Genomic DNA, 23597 nt, shown 5'->3' on the forward strand with positions numbered 1-23597 from the left:
AAATAAGACTTTAAAGCTCATTTTTAAATTTAATTACTTTAAACTTTGCAACTTTAATCAAAAATTTGGAAAATAGTGGTAAATTTTAACGGCCATTTATTCATAGAAGCAATTGTTAATATAAATAATACATATGACCTCAAGTTTTAGATGGTGATAATGTTCAAACCTTAACAAATGCGGAAAGTCAGATGCTTATAGTTAATCTCGAACCTTTTTTTTTGCTTTTTCAACTTTTAAGTATAATTCAGTTTCTGTGCCAAAAAAACGCATTAGTCATAATATTTTCAGATTTCAGAATCGCATTTTAAAATTTGAAAAATTTAAGTAGAATAATACTTTTTTGTGAAAAATATATTTGTCACGTGTCGATAATTCAAGATCAACACAGTTTAGTAAGTCAATAAGCAAGTCATAGCTTAACAAGTCAATAAGCAAGCCAGTATAACTTGATTACCTAATTTCACAGTTGATGACCAATCTTATGGTAATATACAGCATGTATTTATTTTTTCGCGGCATTTTAGTTTTCCAACATCATTAATTCTGCTTTAACTCGATATTATTGCACCCACTAGAGCAACCGACTAAAAGCTGAACCACACCAATAGTTTTAGCAAGACTACACTACATATGCAACTACATATGGGTTTATTGAACATTATGTTCGTTCAGCAACTAATTTAACCTTTTGGTCCTGTCATTGCCCTTTTGTAGATAGGTGAAATCTCTTATTAATATTTTTCTATCCAATATTAATTATAGTTTTGGAAAAAATTTGAATTTGTAATTGCCTATAGTTGAAAACTTGGAACAGGCATCCTAAAACATGATTGCAATAAGCTTTTCTAACAAAAACTGAATAAAAGTTTGTAATTACCGACCACATTGCATATACAATATGATTATGTGATAGCAACAAATTTTGGATGTCGAGTTTTCGATGGGAACGCACAGTAGGGAAGTGTAAATAAACTATTTTTGGCAACCTTTCGGTCTGTCAGTCTGTGTGTGCACGTGTGTATCTCAAGTTGGGCTAGGCCGATTTAAATGAAATTTTACATTTTTGCCTATTTTAAAGAAAATATCCAACGGATTTACTTGAAATTCATTTGATTCCTAACTTTTAAAAGAAATCAGGTGTCGGGGACCAGACGTTTACTATTGCTTATTTTATTGAAATTTAACGATTGAAGATTTCATTGAAATTTAACATTTGAATTTCTGGTGTTAAAGCAATGAATTTATAAATCTACTGGGAAGAGCAGGGCACGGAAACTAATCTGATAGCCGATTTTACATTTTTTACCATATCTACGGAACAAATTGATGAAATTTCTTGAAATTAAATGTTTGAGTTGTGGTTATCACCAGAAGTTACTGACTTTTCATATAATTTGGACGGCACAAAATGAAACTCTACTAAGAACTAAATTCACATTTTTGTAGGTATTTTAACTAAAAGCTTATTAGTGTCCCTAAAATTGTAAAGAAGTGTTTAAAACGCATTTTCATAATCTTCTGGAATACTTTTACTAATCTATACAGTATACATTGCTGGCCACATCAGATTTTTTTTCTATGTATTTCTTTGAATTAAGAGGTAAAGTTCTCTAAATTTTTTTAGTGTATGTGAAGAGCTACTTCAAAAATTTATCTTGCAAGATGAAATGAAATCTAAAATAGCTGTTTGTTTTGGTTTCGGCATAATATACTGCAAGTGGGGAATGTTTATTTTTTTGGTTTGTAAACATATGTACATGTTGCCTTTTTGTGAAATTTCACTTTTAACTCTAATATTGTAAATTTTTTATAAGTGCGCAATTAATTCTACAGTTCTGAGAGTTAAACACAGTTTATGATTCTTTAACAAGTTGAACAGTATGAGTAAAAATATTTGTTTTGGTATACGCAAGATCACATTCAATGATTTTTCTAGATTTTTCATAAGACCATTCTTGTTATATGCTATGATTTAATATATTATTTGGTTCATATAAATAAAAAAACTTTATTATGCTTTCAATTCTTGTTACATATTTTGTTATAAACTTTCCAGTATACTGTTTATTTTATTGAGATGACTTATAATAGAAAAAAATATAAAAATCAAAATACAAAATGTCGACCATGTCAACTGAGAGATGCTTTACGATCGATTGCGCTTAAACAACCTAAACACCTGTTTAATTGTTTGCTTTTTAAACACCTTTCTTGTCTAGTTGAAAATTAGAAAGAAACATAGGAATAACTAAATATTTTCTTTTAGATTGTTAATAAATAAAAAAGGCGAGAAATAATGTTGTTACGAGGGTCACTATTTATATTTCGGGTCTAGCAATAAAAAACAAACATTTATCATTGGAAATGGTTTTATTGTTTTTCAAAATATTCCCCATGAAGATCAATACACTTTTGCATGCGCTGAAACCAATTTTCGTAGCACTTTTTCCACTCCGATTGAGACACCTCCAAAACATGGTTTTTGAACGCATCGACTGCTTCTTCAGGTGTTGAAAATCGTTGTCCACGCATTTTTTTTTTTGATGTGAGGGAATAAGAAGAAGTCATTGGGTGCTAAATCAGGACTGTACGGCGGATGACCCATCAATTCGACATTTTGAGTGCTCAAATAGTCCATTGTTTCAGCTGATTTGTGAGAGCTTGCATTGTCATGATGAAGAATGATTCGCCGGCGCTTGTTTGTTTTCCTTATTTCTTCGAAAACTTTCGGCAAACAGATGGTGGTGTACCATTCAGAATTGACCGTCCTACGTTCCACTAAAAGTACTGTGGCCACATGACCGGTTATACCAAAAAAAAACGCGATCATTTGCTTCGATGTGCTTCTTCCACGAACAACTTTTGTTGGATTTGGCTCGTCTTGGAACACCCATACGGTCGATTGCTGTTTCGTTTCGGGCTCATATGCATAGATCCATGATTCATCACCTGTGACTATCTTATAAACGTCTTTTGACGCACCGCGATTGAATTTTTTCAACATTTCTTTGCTCCAATCGACACGAGCCTTCTTTTGTGCAATCGTCAAATTTTTTGGGATCCATCGACAACACACCTTTTTCACGGCAAGATGTTCATGCAATATCTTATGTACGCTGGTGGAACTAATGCCCAAGGATGCCTCAATCTCACAGTATGTCACATGCCGGTCCATCATTATCATTTCGCGCACAGCATCGATGGTTTCCGGCAAAACGACCGAAATTGGCCGACCTTCACGAAATTCATCCTGGAGCGAAAGGCGTCCGAAACCAAACTCTTGGTACCAGCGATTTACAGTGGTTTTTGATGGTGCTTCATCACCAAAAGTCGAAACAAGTTGATCGAGACACTCTTGTGCTCGAATGACAAAACGTTCTGAGTGAAGTTGTCCTAAAAAATGTCAAACTTTCCAATGGAAGTGTCAGATTGCACCTGGCAGCACTATTATTGCCAGGACCCGAAATATAAATAGTGACCCTCGTAATCATTGAAAATGTACAAGATTTTTAAATAATTCTAACTAAAACGGCCTTTCTTGAAAAGCAATAACATTAAATTAAGAAAATATTGCTACTAAAAACTAAAATCAACACATATTTTCTTCAATTATACAATTACTGGAATGTATGTGTATGCTATGTGTATACCATATCGTATACACATAGGTGTCGAAAATACAATAGTTTATTCAAATTCATATGTACATATGTATTTAAAAAAATCTGATGTGATCAGCACATAACCGACCGCAATGTGTATTGTCTAGTTAAGTGAAAGTGTTACAGAATATTATAAATGTCTGTTAAATATTTCTTTTCAATTTTTAGGACATTAGTAAGCTTATAGTTAACATACCTAGAAAAATGTAAATTTGGCTCTTAGTAGAGTTTCGCTTTGTGCTACCCGAATTCCCTAAAATGCTCACCAGTTAGTTTCGGTAACAACTAGAACTCAAATGTCAAATTTCAAGAAATTCCATCAATTCGTTCCGTAGATATGGTGAAAAATGTAAAATCGGCCCGCAAATCAGTTTTCGAGCTCTCATCTTTCCAAAAAATTTATATGCTCATTGCTTCAGTACGAAGAATTAAAATATTAAATTTCAATAAAATCGGTTGATTATTTCTCTTTATATACGCAAAAATGTATATTTGGTCCGTAGTAAACGTCCAGTTGCTGATGCCAGATTTCTTCAAAAGTTAGAAATTTTCGTGTCCGGTCGAGCTAAGCTTATATATGAAATTTCAAGAAAATCGGTTGAATATTTTCTTCAAAATGGTGAAAAATGTAAAATCGGCCCGCAAATCAGTTTTCCAGCCCTGATCTTTCCAAAAAATCTATATGTTCATTGTTTTAATACGAGGAATTTAACTATTAAATTTAAATGAAATCAGTTGATTATTTCTCTATATATACACAAAAATGTATATTTGGCCCGTAGTAAACGTCCAGTTGCTGATGAATGATTTCTTCCAAAAGTTAGGATTTTTTGCGGACAGTCCCGCAAAGCTTATATATATGAAATTTCAAGAAAATCGGTTGAATATTTTCTTCAAAATGTTCAAAAATGCAAAACAGGCCCGCTAAAAAGTGCAGAGACCTGATATATCCCAAAAGTTTATCAATCCGTGCCATGGTGGAAATAAACTTACATATAAAATTTCATCAAAATCGGTTCAGCAGAACTTGAGGTATACGCGTGCACACACAGACCGACAGGTTGCTAAAAATAGTTTATTTACACTTCCCTAATATGGAGAAGTGCATTCCCACCGAAAACTTGATATGCGAAATTTGTTGCCATCAAATAACCTACCTATTGTATACACATAACAACGAACCTTAAATATAAGTAATAGAGAAATGTAAAATATACATACATAAACATAGATATATACATACACATCCATACATACATACATACACATATACATACCAACATACATACATACATACATGCATACATGCTTGCACACATATATACACAAACATACATATACATTTTATGTAAATAGCAGAGATCTTTCCAGTCTTATCAATCTCAAGAAAGCTTAAGCTATACAAAATTACTTTAGTACCTAATTAAAATTCATGTTCTTTTGACACTTATAATTATAATCAATTCATGATCATACATATAACCATGCAAGCATAAAAGTGTGTTTTAGTACTTTTTTAACCTATTGAATATGTTGACATAATAAGCATAAGTGCACGCACACTTGATCAGAAAGATTTAAAACTAAACCATACAAAAAAGTAGCACAACAACAAATGGGGCTCCAATATCATACTTTTTAGTTGCAATAAAATTTATTTTAATGGGTCCAAGTGACCTTGAAGTTGTTGTTAAAAGAACAATAAAGAATTTTATATCATTTGATTATACATATACATATATAAATTTTAAAGAATGTTTAAAAGAGCTTGTAATCTATTTATTCACATTAATCTTTTCAACTTTAAGATAGATGACATTTCTTCAATTTATTAATCATATACATACATAATATGTGTGTATAATACATTGCATAAATATATACATACATATATACATACGAATATATATGTACAAAAATAATTCTGTAAAAAAACAAAACAAAATTTTATATTTATAATTTTTAAAATATATCATATTTTAAATCTTATTTACATGTGTATATACATACATATATACACACATATATGCATATGTATGTATGCATGTATAAAAATAAAATAATAGAAACAAAACAAAATGGAAATTAATATAATAGTCACGTATTTTTTGTACCTCATATAATTTTTATAGCATTTTTTATATAATCTATAAAATTAAAATACATACATATGTATGTATATACACAGCGGGAACGAATTTAAAGCACTATAAAATGAAAGTAAATTAACCTAATTTTTTACCATAAAAAATCATTATAATTTAGTTAATAACAATGTTTATAGCGTTAAAAATATTACATAAAAACTATCATAAAATAAAATTATTATACTATAAAAGAAAAAAAAATACAATTAAAATCATATGATCACTGAATTGATCGTTAGATTCTTCATACACAAACGTACATACATATAAATACTTTATTAATTATTAAATCCAGTAGTCAAAATATAACTTTAAAATGTGGCAATTGTTATTTTTGGTTGATGTTTTAAATATCTAAGAGTGACTCATAGAAGTTAATATTTCAATAATGAAAAATATGTTAAGCCTTTTTTATAATAAATGTAAATAGAACGAGAAAAATAGAGTTGACCGTGTCATTTCAACTTGTTTTTCAGTAGTATTTTGTCTCAAAAAAAGTAGTACGGAGAGCTTTAGCGTAGTAATTTGCGGTTATCATTAATACCAAATATAAAGTAAGGCATCTGTTTAAATCGATGCGTAGCAGGAAGCACTTGTGCAAAAATTGTTTTATACCCGTACATTTTAAATCAGATTACCTTAATCGGCTACGCGCTTAAGCAGCGTATCGATATATTCGCCTTTGGCAACGGTAGGTACTTTTTTTTCTGTTTTGTTATTTTTTTTTGTCAAATTGAACTGATTACTGTCAATTTACATAACATTATGTAAAGCGTGAGCTGAAAAATTAACAATATAAACTTTTTTTGAAAAATAATTTTGAAATTTAGAAAAACAAAAACTTTATTTTTTTTGTTGTACAAATGATTTTTGTAAAAAAAACAAATGAACTTTTTATAAACAAAAACAAATAATCACATTTTCTAGTATAAAGGCAAAAAGTAGTAAAAATGATTTTGTAGTAGTACGGTAGTATGGAATCCAAAATGTAGTAAAATACTACAGTTGTAGTAAAATTGACAAACTACTATTGAAGTTGTATGGCTGCTGCCAGAAGGAGCCAAGCAATTTCAACGACTTTTATCAAACAAATTGACTTACTAATATATTTACTTGTGCGAAATTTCAAAACAACAGCTTTTATAGTTTCTAAGATATAGTCAAATAAATTTAGATTTTATGTGGCAGCTACCCGAACCAGTAGCCCGATCACATCCAATTTAAATAGGGTTCTGGCATTTACTATAATAAGTCAATTTTTGAAAATTTTGTGAACTTAGCTCAATTTGTTTTTAAGTTATTGTTGGGATGGATAGACGAACGAACGAACGGACGGACATACAAAGCTCAATCTTCTCAAAATTTGATGCTGATCAAAAGCTTGAATTTATATTTCAGACAATTATTTCATGGAGTTACAAACGGTAAGTCAAATTTAGTATACCCTTCGAATATACGTTCGTACGAATATAAAAATACATTTTCTTTAAAAACGCGACATATAAAAATCATCGAATGCAACAGAATCGGCTAATTGAATTTTTTCACATAACAGATGTGACTAGGTTAGAAATGCTGCAACGAAAACAAGAACTGTTTCCTCAAGTTCCTTAAAAATTGTGTTTACTTAACAAAGACAATCTGATAAGTTCAGGACATCACTATGCTATGCATATGTGGATAATGCATATTCGTATATAAAAATATTTTGCAAAAGAATTCCGTTTCCTAAATAATCATCATAATGAAATTTTTAAAATATTTTATATTTTAAAAATTTCATTATGATTAGCGCTTTCAAAAAATTTCATGTGCAAAATTTATAAAAAATGGGACAAATTTTCAATTTCAAAATTTCATTTTGCTTCTAGCACATTTAAATTAAAAAAAGTCAAACCATGATCATAATGATTTGTAATATGAGTATGAAACAAGCACAATTTTTGTAAAGCACGTATTTTTTTAAATAAACAATGTGATGTAAAACCAAAACTGATCTGCCTTAAAAAAACACACGGTAATGCATAAAATGAAATTTTTGAAAAATCAAGCCAAACGTAAAAATAATAGAACTCATAAACACTCTACGCTACTGTTTATTTTCGGCTCATTTTAACGTTGTCACAAAGATTCTGCAACAATTTTGTTTGTTTTCATTATGCAAAATTAACCATTAAGAAAACAAGAAAACTATTTTAAAAATATATTTCCACCCATAGTATAAAATTGTTTGATTTGTCTATTTATTGTTTTATTAGTCAAAAATCCGGCTGCGTGGGGTTTTTGGTGAGGGTTTTTCGGTTGGGCACTGTAATCAAGTTTCGTAGTAATAGCTGCCAGATAACTGAGTTCTCTGTGTATTGTTTCATTTGCCGAAAATCCGGTTGCGAGGGATTTTTGATAAGGGTTTTTCTATTCGGCACTATAATCAAGTTTCATAGCAATCATTACTAGATAACAATTTTATGATTAGATCATCATTAAAAAATTAAATTCTAATTGAATTAAATTTTTTAAATAGATGTAAACATTTAATTTTATTAGGAGTGGTACATTTTACAAAAAAAAAATTTTAAAATTTTCTTTAATAATAGTCACTTCATTTTAATAATATTGAAAAATACCTATATTAATATTACAAATAATTTTTGAAAATCCAATTATATTAGTTATGTGTAATTTAAAAGTAAGTAAGACGAAAATAGGTACAGTTGACAAGATCAACTCCTGTTGCCATAAGCAACAGTGGTTGCCACACTGTGCCATAAGTAATGCTTGTGTTTTATTTGTTTAAGAAAAATTTCAGCACAGCACTGTAATTTGAATAGTTTTCATAATATATGACCAAATGACTTTCGCAGTTTTATGGCAGCTACCACCACAAGTCAAGAAATTTCAATTAGTTTTATCAAACACAAAAGCCTTAATAAATATTTGCTTGTGCAAAAACTTTCAACTACTTCGAAATTTTAATATTATGGCTTAATAACATTTAAATGGTCTGAGATGTTTATATCTCAGACCATTTTTTTAGCGTCACTAACGGTAATGTAAATATTCATTCCCTGGAATTTGTGTGGTCAAATGATAGAGCAAATTTTCCTAATTGTGGAATTTATGCCGTTAAATGCTATAATGACTAATGGAAAAACAATGCAAAATAATTTTAGAGTTTCCATAGATCATCGATTTTTATGGTGTATAAAAATACAATGTGATATTGATTTTGTAACATAAAGAAAACTGATTGCGACAAAATCAATATTGAACCAACGAATTTCGTACGTTGATTTAATGAGTATGCCGGATCATCATTATATTTATATTTTAATACTTTAACACTATTATTTTATATAAATATTAACGTATACGATATCTACTGTATTAAGTTTAAGAGATATATACGAGTATCTATTTCTGTATTTCGGAATTTTTATTATTGTAGTTTGATAGTATGTTCTGTAACAATATCAAGCTTCTGATTTCTTTCTGATGAAGTTAAAAACACTCATCAATTATTTATTATTATTTATTATCATTTTATTATACATATGTAATCAGCAATTAATTGAATGAAACATTCAAATTTATTTTTAATAAAAACTTTTATATTAAAAATTACCAAACAAATTCTAAAAAAAATTTTTCGTTTCATAATACAGAATTGGAACTTAAAATATCTATAAAATACATATTTATAAGAGCATTTTTAATCTTCACTGGGCATTTATTATCAATTATAAATAACTTTATTAGAATAAGCATAATGAGATATTCTATTGTAATTATACATAAAATGAAGGTAGTTTTTTATAATATTTCAAATTTAATTGATTAGTACTTTTTATTCTGCAAAGCATTATAGCTCTGCGTTTTGTAGGCCGAACAAAATTTGTCATCTGAACAACGTAGACGTATATTCCAGTAACGATTATCTAAGCTTTCTTAAATTAAACCAAACCTATGTTAACTTATATTAATATTTTATTATTTCGGATTTTTTTTTCGTAGTTTGTGTAGATATGTAATAAACATACTTGTTGTATATAAACTTATATATTGAAGAACATGATATTTAAAAATTATATATGTATATCTCAAATTATAGTGAAAAAATAATTAAAATATTCAGGGCATTTGCTATGTAATTCGATTTTTGTGAAACGATTTTGGTTTTTGCAGAAATGGAAGGGTACCTTATACCAATTGATTGATTACTACCTTACCATTTTTCCGAATACGAAAGTCGTTTCACGAAAATAGATGTAGAATTTAAAATTTTAGAAAACTTAATATATATATGTATCTACATATGTATGTAAGTATGTATATACTTAAATATTTTTTTAACAACTTTGTATATACTTATGTATTTATTTTGAAAATTGTCACAAATTTCAAAAATTTTCGTTTTATTAAATGGATTAAAAACCGTAAAAAGTATGTTTTTTTTGTTTATAAATGAAAATTTAAATCTTATTTCAATGAAATTATGTTTTCGTCAACTAAGGCCACAGAACTCGAAAAAGATTTATTGAAAGTAATGTTGCATTTAATCCCCATCGAGCTGTATTTAATTATAATAACTTAACAGCTGATTAGAATTGACAGAAAATCGTTAAAGTTTGTCACAAGAAAGTTTGTCGGTTGTGTCTATTGTTGAAGAGTAAATTGTCGCTATTAATACTTTTGCAGCATAAATAAGCAAAGCGCACCACATCATTTTTTAGTTTCCAAAGACGGTATAATTTGTTAACTCATATGCGTAAATAATTTATTGCATCTATTAAAACCTTTTGATATTTTCCGTTATTTTTTTATGATAAAATATTTTTAGTAGGACCAAGGTATTTTGCTAGCTGTACGGCAATAGAAATACTTTGATAAAGAATTATCTATATTACATCTGTTAAAATGTGCAAATGCAGGATAAAAAATTTTATTATGAAATAGTTACTGCAAATTTTTTAATTTTCTTTAATGAACAATTAAACTTGCTAAACGATCACTGTTGCGCCCACAAAAATTTAGAAAAATGACTAAATGTTGAACAGCTCCAAGCAATTTTAATCACTACAATAAATTGGTGTCATTATTCAAGACCGCATTTGGCCACATATCGTACGATTTGAAAGGTCAGTACAAAGTCAAAGCGCTATGGGGTTCCAAACATCATGCAATTTGACCTTATGAATTTGCGCGCCAGAAAACAAAACATGTCAATAAAAACTACGTTGTTTTTTACAGATGTTACCTAATTTACTCATTTTTTTTCACTTGACAAGACGGCGTACGCCGGGTCTGTTATTATAGCAAAAATATTAATTGCACGGTGTTGTAACACAAGAAAACCTTTACGAATCAGCTTCAAATGGTTTCTATATAAAAATTATACTTTTTTAACTATTCAATAAACAGTGATGCCAAAATTTATTAAACACGTGTGGGTTAAATCTACTTTAAAAAAGAAGTATCTTTATGTTTACGAGTTGAACAAAATAAACATTTCTCAAAAAAAGAAAAATGAACAAACGATAAAAACTCCTTTTCGGCTATTCCTCTTCTGTATTCTTATTTATATGAATAAACTTTAGTGAGTAAAACTCAGTCAGTGAAGTTCTTAAAACATGAATTATAGCTTTAAACTGTTAATTTTCAATACATTAGATAATTTCTTAAAATTACATATAAATAAATTATTTCTTAAAATTTCCCAAATTCTTTACACGATGCTTATGATCAATGTCAAAGAAAAATATTACAAAAAAAATTGTCTTACCCGTTAATGCCATCCAAGGATACCTAGGTAAGTCAGCACTACTTAATCCTGTACCGCCGGTGGATACAACCCCAGATGTAGGTTGTGTACAAGCATTACCTAAACCATCTACACCTACGCCGACGGCACCAGCAGCCGCTGTTGCCGCTGCAGCTTGGTGATAAAATTGTGCAAAACTAGAAGCTCCACCTGGTACTCCCATAGACTGATAACTGTTCATTACACTGTCTGTATACCTATTTTAAATTTTCGATATGAAAATTATAATTAGTTAAATATATGCCGAATTCCCTATTAAAGTTAATAACTGCAAAAAACGAAAAAAACGTTACCTGCAAGATTTGTCTTCTAAGCCAGAGAATCCAGGCATCCCTGAAAGGCTGCTATGCGTAGTTGGATGGTTAGAAACATATGGATACATTTTACTGGTCGGAATCGGAGGATTCGGACTACCGTCGGAACTTGCTAATGGGCTACCTTCTGAATTAGATGTCGTTGTACCACCACTATGATGAGATGTATTTAAACTATTGCTATTGCTGGTATGGTTATTATTGTTATTTGTACTATGATGATTGTTACTATTACTACCGTTGTTATTGCTATTATTACTATTATTTAAATTATTGATTACGGATGATACAGATGAAGGTGTATTATTGTGGTGTAACGATGAAATTCCACCGTTTATACTTGTTGTCAATAAAGATGATGCCGATGATGATGATGCTACTGCTGCTGCAACTGCTGCAGCTGCTGCTGCGGCGGATGATGAATTTTGCGTTGTAGATAAGTGCGAACTTATAAATGGTTGAAATTGTGGATATTTTGGTAGCATACTATCAAAAACAAATTTTGACATTGCACATAATTCTTTTTTAAATTAATTTATAAAGCTTAATCGTTTTCCGACTTTTCTCTTTTAATTTCCTTTGTTAATTTGATGCAAGAACAATTTTTTTTAAAATCTAATGTTATAATATATTTATTACGTTTTGATTGACAATTTAAACAAAAAAACTATCAAAGTGACTTATTTTAATTTTTGCATTTCTTTATATGTATAAGTAAATGTAATTTTTTTTATTTAAAATATTTAGGTATATCAATTACGTATATATGTATTTAGTTACTTATTAAATGTTACAAATTAAGATATTTCATAAGTAAATTAAAATTCTTACCAATATAAAAAAATTTGCGTTTGTTATAAGCAAATTTATTTTTTCGACAATGAGATCAAATATTCATTTTTATTTTAGCTTTGTTCTTTTATTTTTTCTGAATTTATTAAAGTATTTTTAAAGAATAAAAATTATGTTTTTACAAAATATTAAATTATAATATTCATTCAATTTTATTTTATAATTTACCATGCATATAACTTCCTTTTAAAACAAAAGCTATTCAAAGTAACCCAATTTTTTTCTTTTAAATATTAAAATGAAGAAGATGCAATGACCTTAAATTTTTTTTAACATTTTTTGTTATTTTAAAACCGTCATAAACGTTATAATTAACCTTCATTAATAGAAATAAAAAATATATAAAAACTATATTTATGGTTTTACAACACGTGTTTAAGTTATTATAAACTGATCTTTTGTAAATTTTTATTTTGTTCTTAGGTTATAAAAGACTATAAAGTTATAAGTTACCAATTATTTATTTAAATAAACATATTAGGACGCTTATTTCTTTGTTTTATTGTACAATTAACACTTTTTTGTGACACTCAAGCCATGCTTTTTAATTTTGTTATACTTTTGTTTCAATTCTTAAATATTTAAAAATTTTTCTTTTTCTTTAAATAAGCACACTTACAGTATCAAACTGATTTCATAATAGATTTTTAAATTTTAAATAACAATGGTATTTCACAATTTTTTTACCGTTTACTATAATAATTATACAAGAGAAAAGTAACACACTACTTTTTTTTTATTAAAAAAATCTTTTTACATAATCTCAAGCGAATCCTTTAATAATAATTTAAAAATCACTTATTTTCTTATTGCATTAAATTTTTATTTATTTATGCAAACGTACAACGTATTAATTTTTTTACCAAAAATCAAATGTTTTTGATATTTTTACGAGCCGGTCGTAAAATAATTTTTAATTAGTTTACTTCTTGTTCTTTTTATAAATTTCAGTTTACAAAGTTCAAAATTGATAATACAACCGAAAATCATTAAAACATTCTAGCTTTTTATATTTGAAATATTCGAAACTGTCTTATTTCGTTGTCTAAATTTATTTTAGATAAGTTGTTTACAAACGCTTTTTTTTAATTTTATTAATTTTTAAAAAATTTTATTTTCTTACTTATATTTGTATTGTGCATATAATTTTATATACATATACTACATATGTTTTTCTTATTAAATTTTTATATCATCATTTAAAATAAAAGTTTTTCTCTTTTTATATTATAGAAAATTATTTCCACATTGCATCACCCAACAAACGGAAACAACGAAATAAGTGACGGGTGGTTGTGAATTAAAATATAAATATAATAAAAAAATATTTTATTTCACTTCTTATGTTTTCCTATACGTTAGCTTTAGAGTTAATATAATGTATATTAAAGTTTGTATATTTATATTAAAATTGAAATGAGTGGCTATAAAATACAAATTTTTTGTGATTCGCCTTTCGATCGTATTAGTCCGAAGCTGTTAGCGTTATGAAAAGTGTTTCGTTTATGGCACAATACAAAAGCTACGCGATTTCACTATAATATAAAAGAAAATATTATACAAAAAACAAGGCGAAAATGTATATAAAAAAAACAAGAAGAATAAAAACAAAAATCATAAAAATAAATAAGAAAATACGGAGCACATAATATTTATATGACTGTGTATATTTTCAATATTGTTGTTGTTGTTCACTGGATGCTTTTCTATAGTTGCTTTGGATGTTCAAATACGTCAAGTTGAATTTGGTTTTATGCTCATTTTTCTTATTCTTCTTCCACATTTTATGCTCTGACATATTATACTTTCTATAGCGAAAGAAGTACACATCAAAACATAAAAAAGAGTTCGTAAATTGCTTATGAAAATTAATAGCGTTACGTACAAACGAATACATATAGAATATGTTATGTATATATGCATATATTCATCTTTTATTTTTGAGAAACAAACACTGAACTTTATTCATATTCCTGAGAAAAAAAACAATCCAACAAGACGTCAATACATGTACATGTTACTTAAACAAAAATATGTATGTAAGTTTTCTTGTTCATTTAAAATTGATATTGGGACAAATATTTTATTTGATCAGGGGTCGGAATTTAAAAGTTTTGAAACAAAATTTTTCAGCACTTACTGCATACAATATGAAAATTGTATTTCTTATTTTTATTAAAAACTATTCTAAAACTAAATTTCCTCCTTAAAAAATCTAAAGTATTTTTCTCACCTCAAAGTATACATATGTATTATATTATTATTACTTCAGTTCATATTAAAACAATAAACAGAATATTTTGAGACAACGAAAAGTATCAAATTTATATTCCACAAATAAAATAAAAATTTTATTGAAAAATAAAAATTAAATAAGTACATCATAAGCAATTTTATTCTCCCACACATCAAGAATATATATGAATATGTATGTTTTACTTTTTAAATTATAAGTTTATACTAACACAGCAAAAACTTACCATGCTGTCTATTTCTTATACATGCGTACCTGACAATTTTGATATAAGCTTTTTTAACATAAGAAAACTTGGATTTTGAGGGCTGAAATCAAAATTTTGTTTTTGTGAGTGTTGGTTGGTATAATACTCAAGTCTCTACATAGATATGTGACTGCATTATTTACTTTTTTTGGATTTGTGAGAGAGCAAAGAGAAAAAATTAAATTTTAATACATATTTAATTTTTTTATTATTATTGTTATTATTATTATTGTTATTATATTTTCATTTTATTCCGGATTTTAAGTTAAAAAAAAATGAAACTATCAATTATTGCAATCAAACTAATAGCTGCTACATTATATTTTTAGAGGTGAAAATAAAAAACAATACTAAAAGAGACCATTTAAACTTTAACAAGGCATTGTAAAGGGTATAATAGAATTAGCCATAAAAAGAACAATAATTGTGTATTAGTTTTTGCGGAAAATTTTTTTAGGAACGAAAAATTCATATTTTACTGAATAGGTGTCTAATTTTGAAACAAAAATTTCATGCAAATATTTTAATTAATGATTTATTAACATTTACGTCAGTATATTTCCAAATTATAAGATTAGTTCTATTTTTAAAAATTATTTGTATAGTACTTACTACTTAGACTTACTATATAAATTTACAAAGTGTTATTGAAATCATGTAAAGAATATTATAATACATAAATAAAATATGTATATTCAAATTCAATTGCGTAACTATTACTAAAATTACTTTTAAAGGTGATAGAATTATATGTTTTGAAAACAATGTGGAAAACACTATTTTATAATTCTATAAAAGGTTTACGACTCACCAGAACTGTTATTGTAAGTAACACAATATTGAACGTAAACCAATACGTATGTAATTTAGATGAAATTGTAATTATTTAAAATGTTAATGTTAATTTAATTAGATAATTGATTAAAATTAAATTAAACAACCGAATTATAATAAAATATAAATATTGGTTAAATGTTAGGTAAAAAAAATAAAACACCAAACAGCAATTAGTAGCATCTCAGAATTAAAACTATAATTTTTTATTGTATTTTTTCCATATATGTAGGTATGTTTGTGCATATAAATATGAAGTACACATACATCATGTCTGTATGCGTTGTATTTATTTATAATTATATTATCTGTAGTAAACGAAAAAAAGATCTAATTAAAAAAAAGGAGAACAAAGAATTAAAATAAAATATTTGAAATAATATTTCACATCATAAACGCAAATGATATTACAAGTATAAAAACACATAAATATAAATATAAAAATAAAACTAAAGACTATAGAAATTACTTTTAATAATATATAATCCACACGCCGAAAATCGTTAATATATCAGTATATTTTGTTTTAGCGTCTATCAAAATTGTATCGTTCTGTCACGCTTACTCATATGGGTATTCGTTTTACCTTATAATATAAACGTAACACAAACATTATTTCCGTCAGTTTAGTTTCCAAATTATAACTTTGCTCCACCGCTGTTATCGTCTGCTTCTTTTTTATTGTTTTTTTTTTTATATATGCAATAACAGTATAGAACATATTATCTTCTATGTTAAAAAAAAACTTAATACAACAGGGGAAAAAAAAACAAACACAAAAATTATGGGAGAAAATACAAGAAATAAAAAGAAAACCCCTCTAAATACCTTCCTATAATCCTTTTCATTTACAACATAATATTACTATTGAAAGAATTTTTTTAGCTTCAATTTAATAATAATAGTACAAAAGTATCGGTGCAAATAACATAATGATAAACTCCACAAATATAGAATGAAAGTTACTTTTTTTATTATTTTCATTGTGTGAAAAATACTCTTCGGTCGTAGAATATTATTCTTTAGTATTATCTATAATTTTTATTCTCTCGTTAATTTTATGTACTCTAAAGCTATGACATTGAGATGAATAATATATAGAGCTTGATATAGAGTAAACTTTTCCGCAATTACTCGTTCATATAGTAATTTGTTATAATGTATCTACCATATTTACCTTAAAAAATAATTTTTTGAAAGTGGTGTACAAAAGAAACTAAGTTTGTAAATAGGTTAGTATTGGACTTGTAAAAATTATCATGCATATATATTTGGAAATGTATGTTAATATGTGTATAAAAGTATGAAATACGTTTCTTCGGATTCGAGAATGAGCAAATGAGAGAAAATAAAAGTGCATTTTCATTGTGGTTGTAAATATTTTTGGAACTTTTTCAAAAGAAACGTGAGCTTTGTATGTGACAAGACAACACAATCTACAAAAGAAAAAAATTAAATGATAACGCATGACCTCTCTCTTTATCTGAAATCAAAGCAACAAACAATTCGTCAAATATTTTTTTTAAAGTTAAATAAAACAATATGTACTATACTATTTAATGGACATTTATAAGAACATAAATTATTACAAAATTACATGCAAAACCTCATGATAAATTTACTATTAATAAAAAATCTAGGTAGATAAAAATGTTTTTTTATTAAATTTGCAATATTTTGATTAACATTTTATTTCAAATTTCATTGAAAAAAATTAATTGAAACAGGATTTTTTTGATTACCTATGTATATATGTACATATTTATATGTATTTGCCCATAAAATTTAAGTAGGAGTATTAAATTAATACAAATAAAACTGTCAGATAAATAAAAAATTAAAAAAAAATGTTTTTCTAAAAATCCTCAGTATTTACAATTTATAATAGTATTATTTGAGTATGAACAAATATGTATGGGTGATAGATGTTTTTAATATTTGCTTGATTGCTACTAAAAATGAAAATTTCAAAAGGTAAAAATTTTGAGAGAAAGGACTACGAGAAAAAAACAATGGAATAAAAATTAGAGAAAAGCTTTTCTCACACTAAAAATAATAAAATCTTTAATAGAAAAGTATGTATAATAATCATTTCATCTCTTTTTATCGCGTTATTATATCTATTTTAAAGTGTCCTACGTATATCCTTTTCAATGTTTAGCGATTATGTACTTTATATTCTTTTTTATTCATTACTTGTATTTTATTTCACGTTTTGTTCTGGCCTTAAAGTTTTTCTTTTTCTTGTTTTTTTTTGCTCTTTGTTTCATAAAATTATTTTTACATGTAGTGAATGAATCTCTGTAAAGATGCGTATATGCTATAATGGAATATACTCTTTGCTTTTTATGATTATATAAATGTGTAGGTAATAGCATTTGAGTTATTTTTTTGTTTTGTTTTTTCATTTTTATGGTTGATTTTGGTTCCATGATTGCAGCAATGACAGGAACAAAGCATATACTAACAGCCATTAAATGATGTGATTTTGTCTCTTTCTATCGTTAAAATTATTGGAATAATGTGTATACTAAAATAATGTCTATAGTTTGATATAATTTAATTGTTGGTTGTTCTTTATATTTACACCTAAAACCCGTTTTATGTGTAATCCACGCCTATTTTGGTACTCATCAATTTTATTTTAGTTTCATTCATTTTCATTGTATGGGAATGTATGAATATTTTACTTGATGCTATTTTTGTTATATTTTTTGTTTATTTCTTGTTTAATTTTCATAATATTTCTCGTTTATTTTATTTTATATTTTATATTTTAGCTAAGTAGCAAATTTATTTTTTAACGTATGCGTTAAGGAATAGAAATTGTTGCGGACTTATTTTTGTTTTGATTTTTAATTTTAAGGTAGATATATTCGTTTTATTGTTTTTACATACATATTTTTTGATTTCTCTCGTACTTTTATAAGTTATATGTGTTTATGTATGTATATATGTATATATAAATATTATGTTAATACATACTTTCTGCTTACTTATTTTGTAAATAATTGCCACATTGGATTAAATTTAATTACATTTATAGCAAAAATATTAATAATACATACATTTAATTTTTTAAGGCTGTTCCACATTTTAAGATTTTATTTTTCGTCTTAAATTAATAATTTTCTGTATAATATGATTTTAAATATTATGGAAAATATTATTTATGTATTTTAAAGAGGGTTAATACTTTATTTACAAATTTTATGCAAATATATTATTTAATTTGTATAACATTATCAAAAAAGTATGTGCTTTATTTATACATAGCTCAAAAATTTTATAAAAATTTTTTATTTACAATATTTTTTTAAAGAAATTATTCCTTGCTTGCTTTATCGGCATACATTATTTTTCATAAAGTGGGTAAACCTCAATTATGCTATTAATTTAAAACATAAATGAATAAATTATTTAAATTTTAAAACTTTTAATAAAATATAATTAAAAATATATGATATTTTTATAAAATTAAATTTAGAATTTCTCAAATATCAAACAAAAAAAATATTTTTAATAAAATAGGTATGTAAATTTAATAGCCTTCAGGTCCATTTTTTGATATTTTTTAAGATCATACAAAATATAAAAGTACATTTTGTGTATGTTCATATATATACTACAAATGTTCCTATATATATTTACTTATAACTATTATTTTTATTCTTAATTTATACTTATCAGGTTGATATATTTATAAAAGATTAAACAAAAATTTATCATTATATAAAACATTGTGAATATAAAAAAAAAACAAAAAAGAAAGTAGCTACTGGTGCAAATTATTATTTATAGAGGCAAGAGAGGCCTATTTTATTATAAATTTTTATATTGAATTGAAAATAATTTGATTTTTTCATTTTCTTAAATTTGTAGTTTCCATGCATATTGCAGATTTTTAACAAAATTCTTGGTGTTTCACCAGCGTCTTATTTTTTATAAACGGCATCAAATTTACCTAAAATATGTTATATATACATATGTATGTACTTAAATGCATAATTGTTAAATCTGTGAATTGTGAAATTTATTTTAATTTTTAATTGTGAAGTAACGCACCTTATTTTTGTGATTCCTTTCATTTTTTTTCATCTTCTTTTGATTCACGAAATCGTAATTATGGTCCATATTAATAATTTATTCATAACTTTGTTCTGTGCGACTATATTTATTGCCAAATAACTTAAAGTATAATTACATTTAAAGGTAATAGAATAATTTCTCGAACATAGTTTAGTTTTTAGACGTAATTATTTTATCCAATATGCAATATTTAGTTGAAGATAACGAAATTCAAACGTACTTTAATTAGTTGAAGCATAAAAAGCACCTGAAAAAATATTCAAATTAAAAAGAAAGTAAGTTATATAAAAAGTAAAATATTTAATCAATATTTTTTCACATTACTAATTATAATGTCTTTTAATAAACACGACTTATATATAAAATTTTTGAGTTGATTTTTATACATTATACCTAATATATGTGTATGTAAAGGTAAGAAACATTTTGAAAAACATTGGAAAGCTAATAAAAATGAATTTAGCATTTCTAAGTTTTTATATCTAGCTTATACAATAATAATACAATATGGATATGTATTATATTATGTTCATTTATTTTGTCATTAGTAAGGAAAAATAAATTACATTTTTTACAACTATGAAAGTCAACACACTTATTTTTCCTTCTTGAATATACTTGATTATTCTAAATAACCAGTCCCACTTACTATTCCAGTCGTTTTTGGTATTACTGATTATGTTTTGAATCTATTAAATTCCTTATTTCTTTAAAGTTCCTAATTGATTCCTTATTGATTATTTTTTGAAAATATTAATTTCTTTATAATATCATTATTTTCTTTTGTGTAAATCTATATTAAATTTTCATAAAAAATTTGTTTAGAATCCTATTTAACTGATGACGTATGTGTGTCCACACATACCTATTTCAGAATTTAATTGCGAAAATATTTAATAAATATTAAATGTATGATATTTTTACAAAAAATTATATATAAGTACAATATAGAATGGCTCATATTATAGCTTATATGTGTGTATAACGATAGATAAATTAAAATTATTTTAATATTCTTATACCAAAAAACTAGCACAGCAATTTTCTTTCCTCTTATGATATACACATTCTTTTTTTCAACAAATTTTATTTTCAATGAAATTTAACTATAAGTTCAGATGAAAAAATGTTCAATCGCGCGCTGTAAGCAGTGACCATTAAAATGCTATAAAAATTTTACGATCATCATAAGAGTCTACTTTAATGCGTTCCTTGTAATATTGAAATTCCCTTTTTATGACCAAAAATAAATATTACGATTTGTTTTTCATTTTCTTAAATTTTCTCTTCCTTATTTTTTTAGTTTTAAAGTATCAAAAACTTTCTAAATTTTAGAAAGAATTCTTTTTCCTTGAATTTTATTGCGTGCAGTTTGCTTATAAAATTACATATAGAAAAAGATTCTTAAAACTTATTTTGGGAAATGAAGAATTTCTGGTGTCCAATTAGATTTTTGAAGATGTGTAATTTAATATGAAAACAAAATTTAAGCTCTATAAAAGCAGCAAAATTCGATTTATTTCGTAAAATTTCAGTTTTTTGTTGCTTTACGTGTAGAAATACACACTTAATCAAAATAACTCGATAGCGACATCTGTTTTTTATTGTAAAAAGTTTCAGTTCAACAAGATGAAAATGTAAAAAAGGAAGATTCTAATCAGAAATATTTTCAATATTACTATCTTCCTTGCTCTTATATTCATTATATTATATTTCTTGCTTATGCTTTAATACATTTTATGTCTCATTTTAGATACAATATTTTCAACAATATGAAACATGTTATACGTGTATACATAGTTATGTGCATACTACTATGATATGGACGAAATATCCTTGTTCATTATTAAAAAAATTCAACGTTGGTGAAATTTTTCATTGTGGTTTTATCTTTGTATTTGTGTAATTGGGTTAAGGATGCAGTTTGAGAGGACATGCGTAGAAGAAGAATTATGATTTTTTGCAGAAATTATTTTTAGTTTGACGTGAGAGAGTATCTATATGCGTTCAAAAAAATCTAAGGAAGTTATCAGGCGATTTCATTATCAGGTTCAATTTTATTAGTTATTTCAGAATAAAAATAAACACGTGTTGAAGTGGAAAATGTTTTGATATTCTGGCAAATTAAAGAAAATTATTCAGAAGAATAAGAATAAAGAAGGAACAAACTAAATAAAGTTAAATCAAACCAATGGTGTGTAAAGTAGCAGTTTTCCCTTCAACAAGTGAAAATACTGCTTTTAAAAACAAGCTAGCCATAAGATTATTTTTAAAAGCACTTTTAACTATATAACATTATTAATATTACTTTCATTCATATACCAAAGAATTTCAAAAATTTATCAAAGTATGCAATCTTTGAAATAAAGCAAAAAAAATTTAAAGAGGAGTTAGTATAATGCTCGAATTCAAGGGTTAGTTGTGTGGGTTAAGTGAAATAGTTAAATTTTTTGGTGGCACGGAATTTACCATTCACTTTTTGCATTTACATAAATTTTGAAAATCTTGCGGTTCCTGATATATAAGGTGCCGAAATTTCAAATTTTACACATTTCGAGAGGCAATAACTTCAGAAGAGATGGATGTAGCGAAAAATTTTCTTCTAACGAAATAAACTATTTGTTAATATCTAAAAGCTGCTAATTTTATGCTCCAACATGTTGCAGTATAGAAGAAAAACGGTATCAAAAACTTGAAAAGAACGAATTTCAGATAACGGGTAATTATAATGGGAATTTTGTTTTTAAAGATCAAGTATATTATACCAAGATAGAAAACAAGCCATTATCTTTCTGTGATTGAAGAATTTCGAAAATGTTTGTGGTTGTGTCACAATAAATAGTCAAAAAATGGCAATTTTTGGACATTAAAAGGCTGTTACTTTAGACTTCATAATGTTTAAAAAGGGTAGGTAAAAATTTTCTTTTACGGAAATAAGTTTTTTCTGAATATCTACTTGTGTATAAAATTAAGTGTGTATAAAATAAAGAGTGAAACTAATAAACACTTTTTTTCAAATTTTTTTTCTTAAAGAAGATTCTTTTTCCTTATAGTTAATATTAGGTCTGCTAGTATAAGAAAGTTTTTTTTCACCTGAAAAAACTTCATAAAATTTTAGCATGCAAAGTGTTTAGTATAATATTTTTTGAGAAAAAATAAGGAAAAAAAATTACGTCATCGTTTTCTCAATATTTAAAGTTTTTTCAAGTTTTGTGAAGCAAAATTTAGTGTTTTAAAAATTTTTAGAATCATAAACATGCAAAAACATATGTTTTTCTTTCTGTATGTACTCTTTATGTTGGAAAAATATTTTGAAATTTAAAGTTTATTATTATATTTATAAAGTTCTTGAAAGTTTTTTAAGTTTTCCGTCTGGT

General features: G+C 26.1%; 1 protein-coding gene across 1 annotated transcript in view; it reads right to left on the reverse strand.

Annotated features, from left to right (window-relative positions):
• Positions 1-12565, reverse strand: part of LOC129616385 (homeobox protein abdominal-A) — a 78531-nt gene extending 65966 nt beyond the window's left edge. Inside the window, exons 1-2 of the mRNA XM_055532008.1 lie at positions 11924-12565; positions 11592-11827 (exon numbers count right to left, since the gene is read on the reverse strand). Coding sequence (XP_055387983.1) covers positions 11592-11827; positions 11924-12453 — 766 coding nt within the window. The 5' untranslated portion in view covers positions 12454-12565. The remainder of the gene's footprint in view (positions 1-11591; positions 11828-11923) is intronic.
• Between the last annotated feature and the right edge of the window lie 11032 nt (positions 12566-23597).

The sequence above is a fragment of the Condylostylus longicornis genome, unplaced genomic scaffold (genome assembly GCF_029603195.1).
Source record: "Condylostylus longicornis isolate FDR11 unplaced genomic scaffold, ASM2960319v2 ptg000194l, whole genome shotgun sequence".
NCBI classification, from domain to species: Eukaryota; Metazoa; Arthropoda; class Insecta; order Diptera; family Dolichopodidae; genus Condylostylus; species Condylostylus longicornis.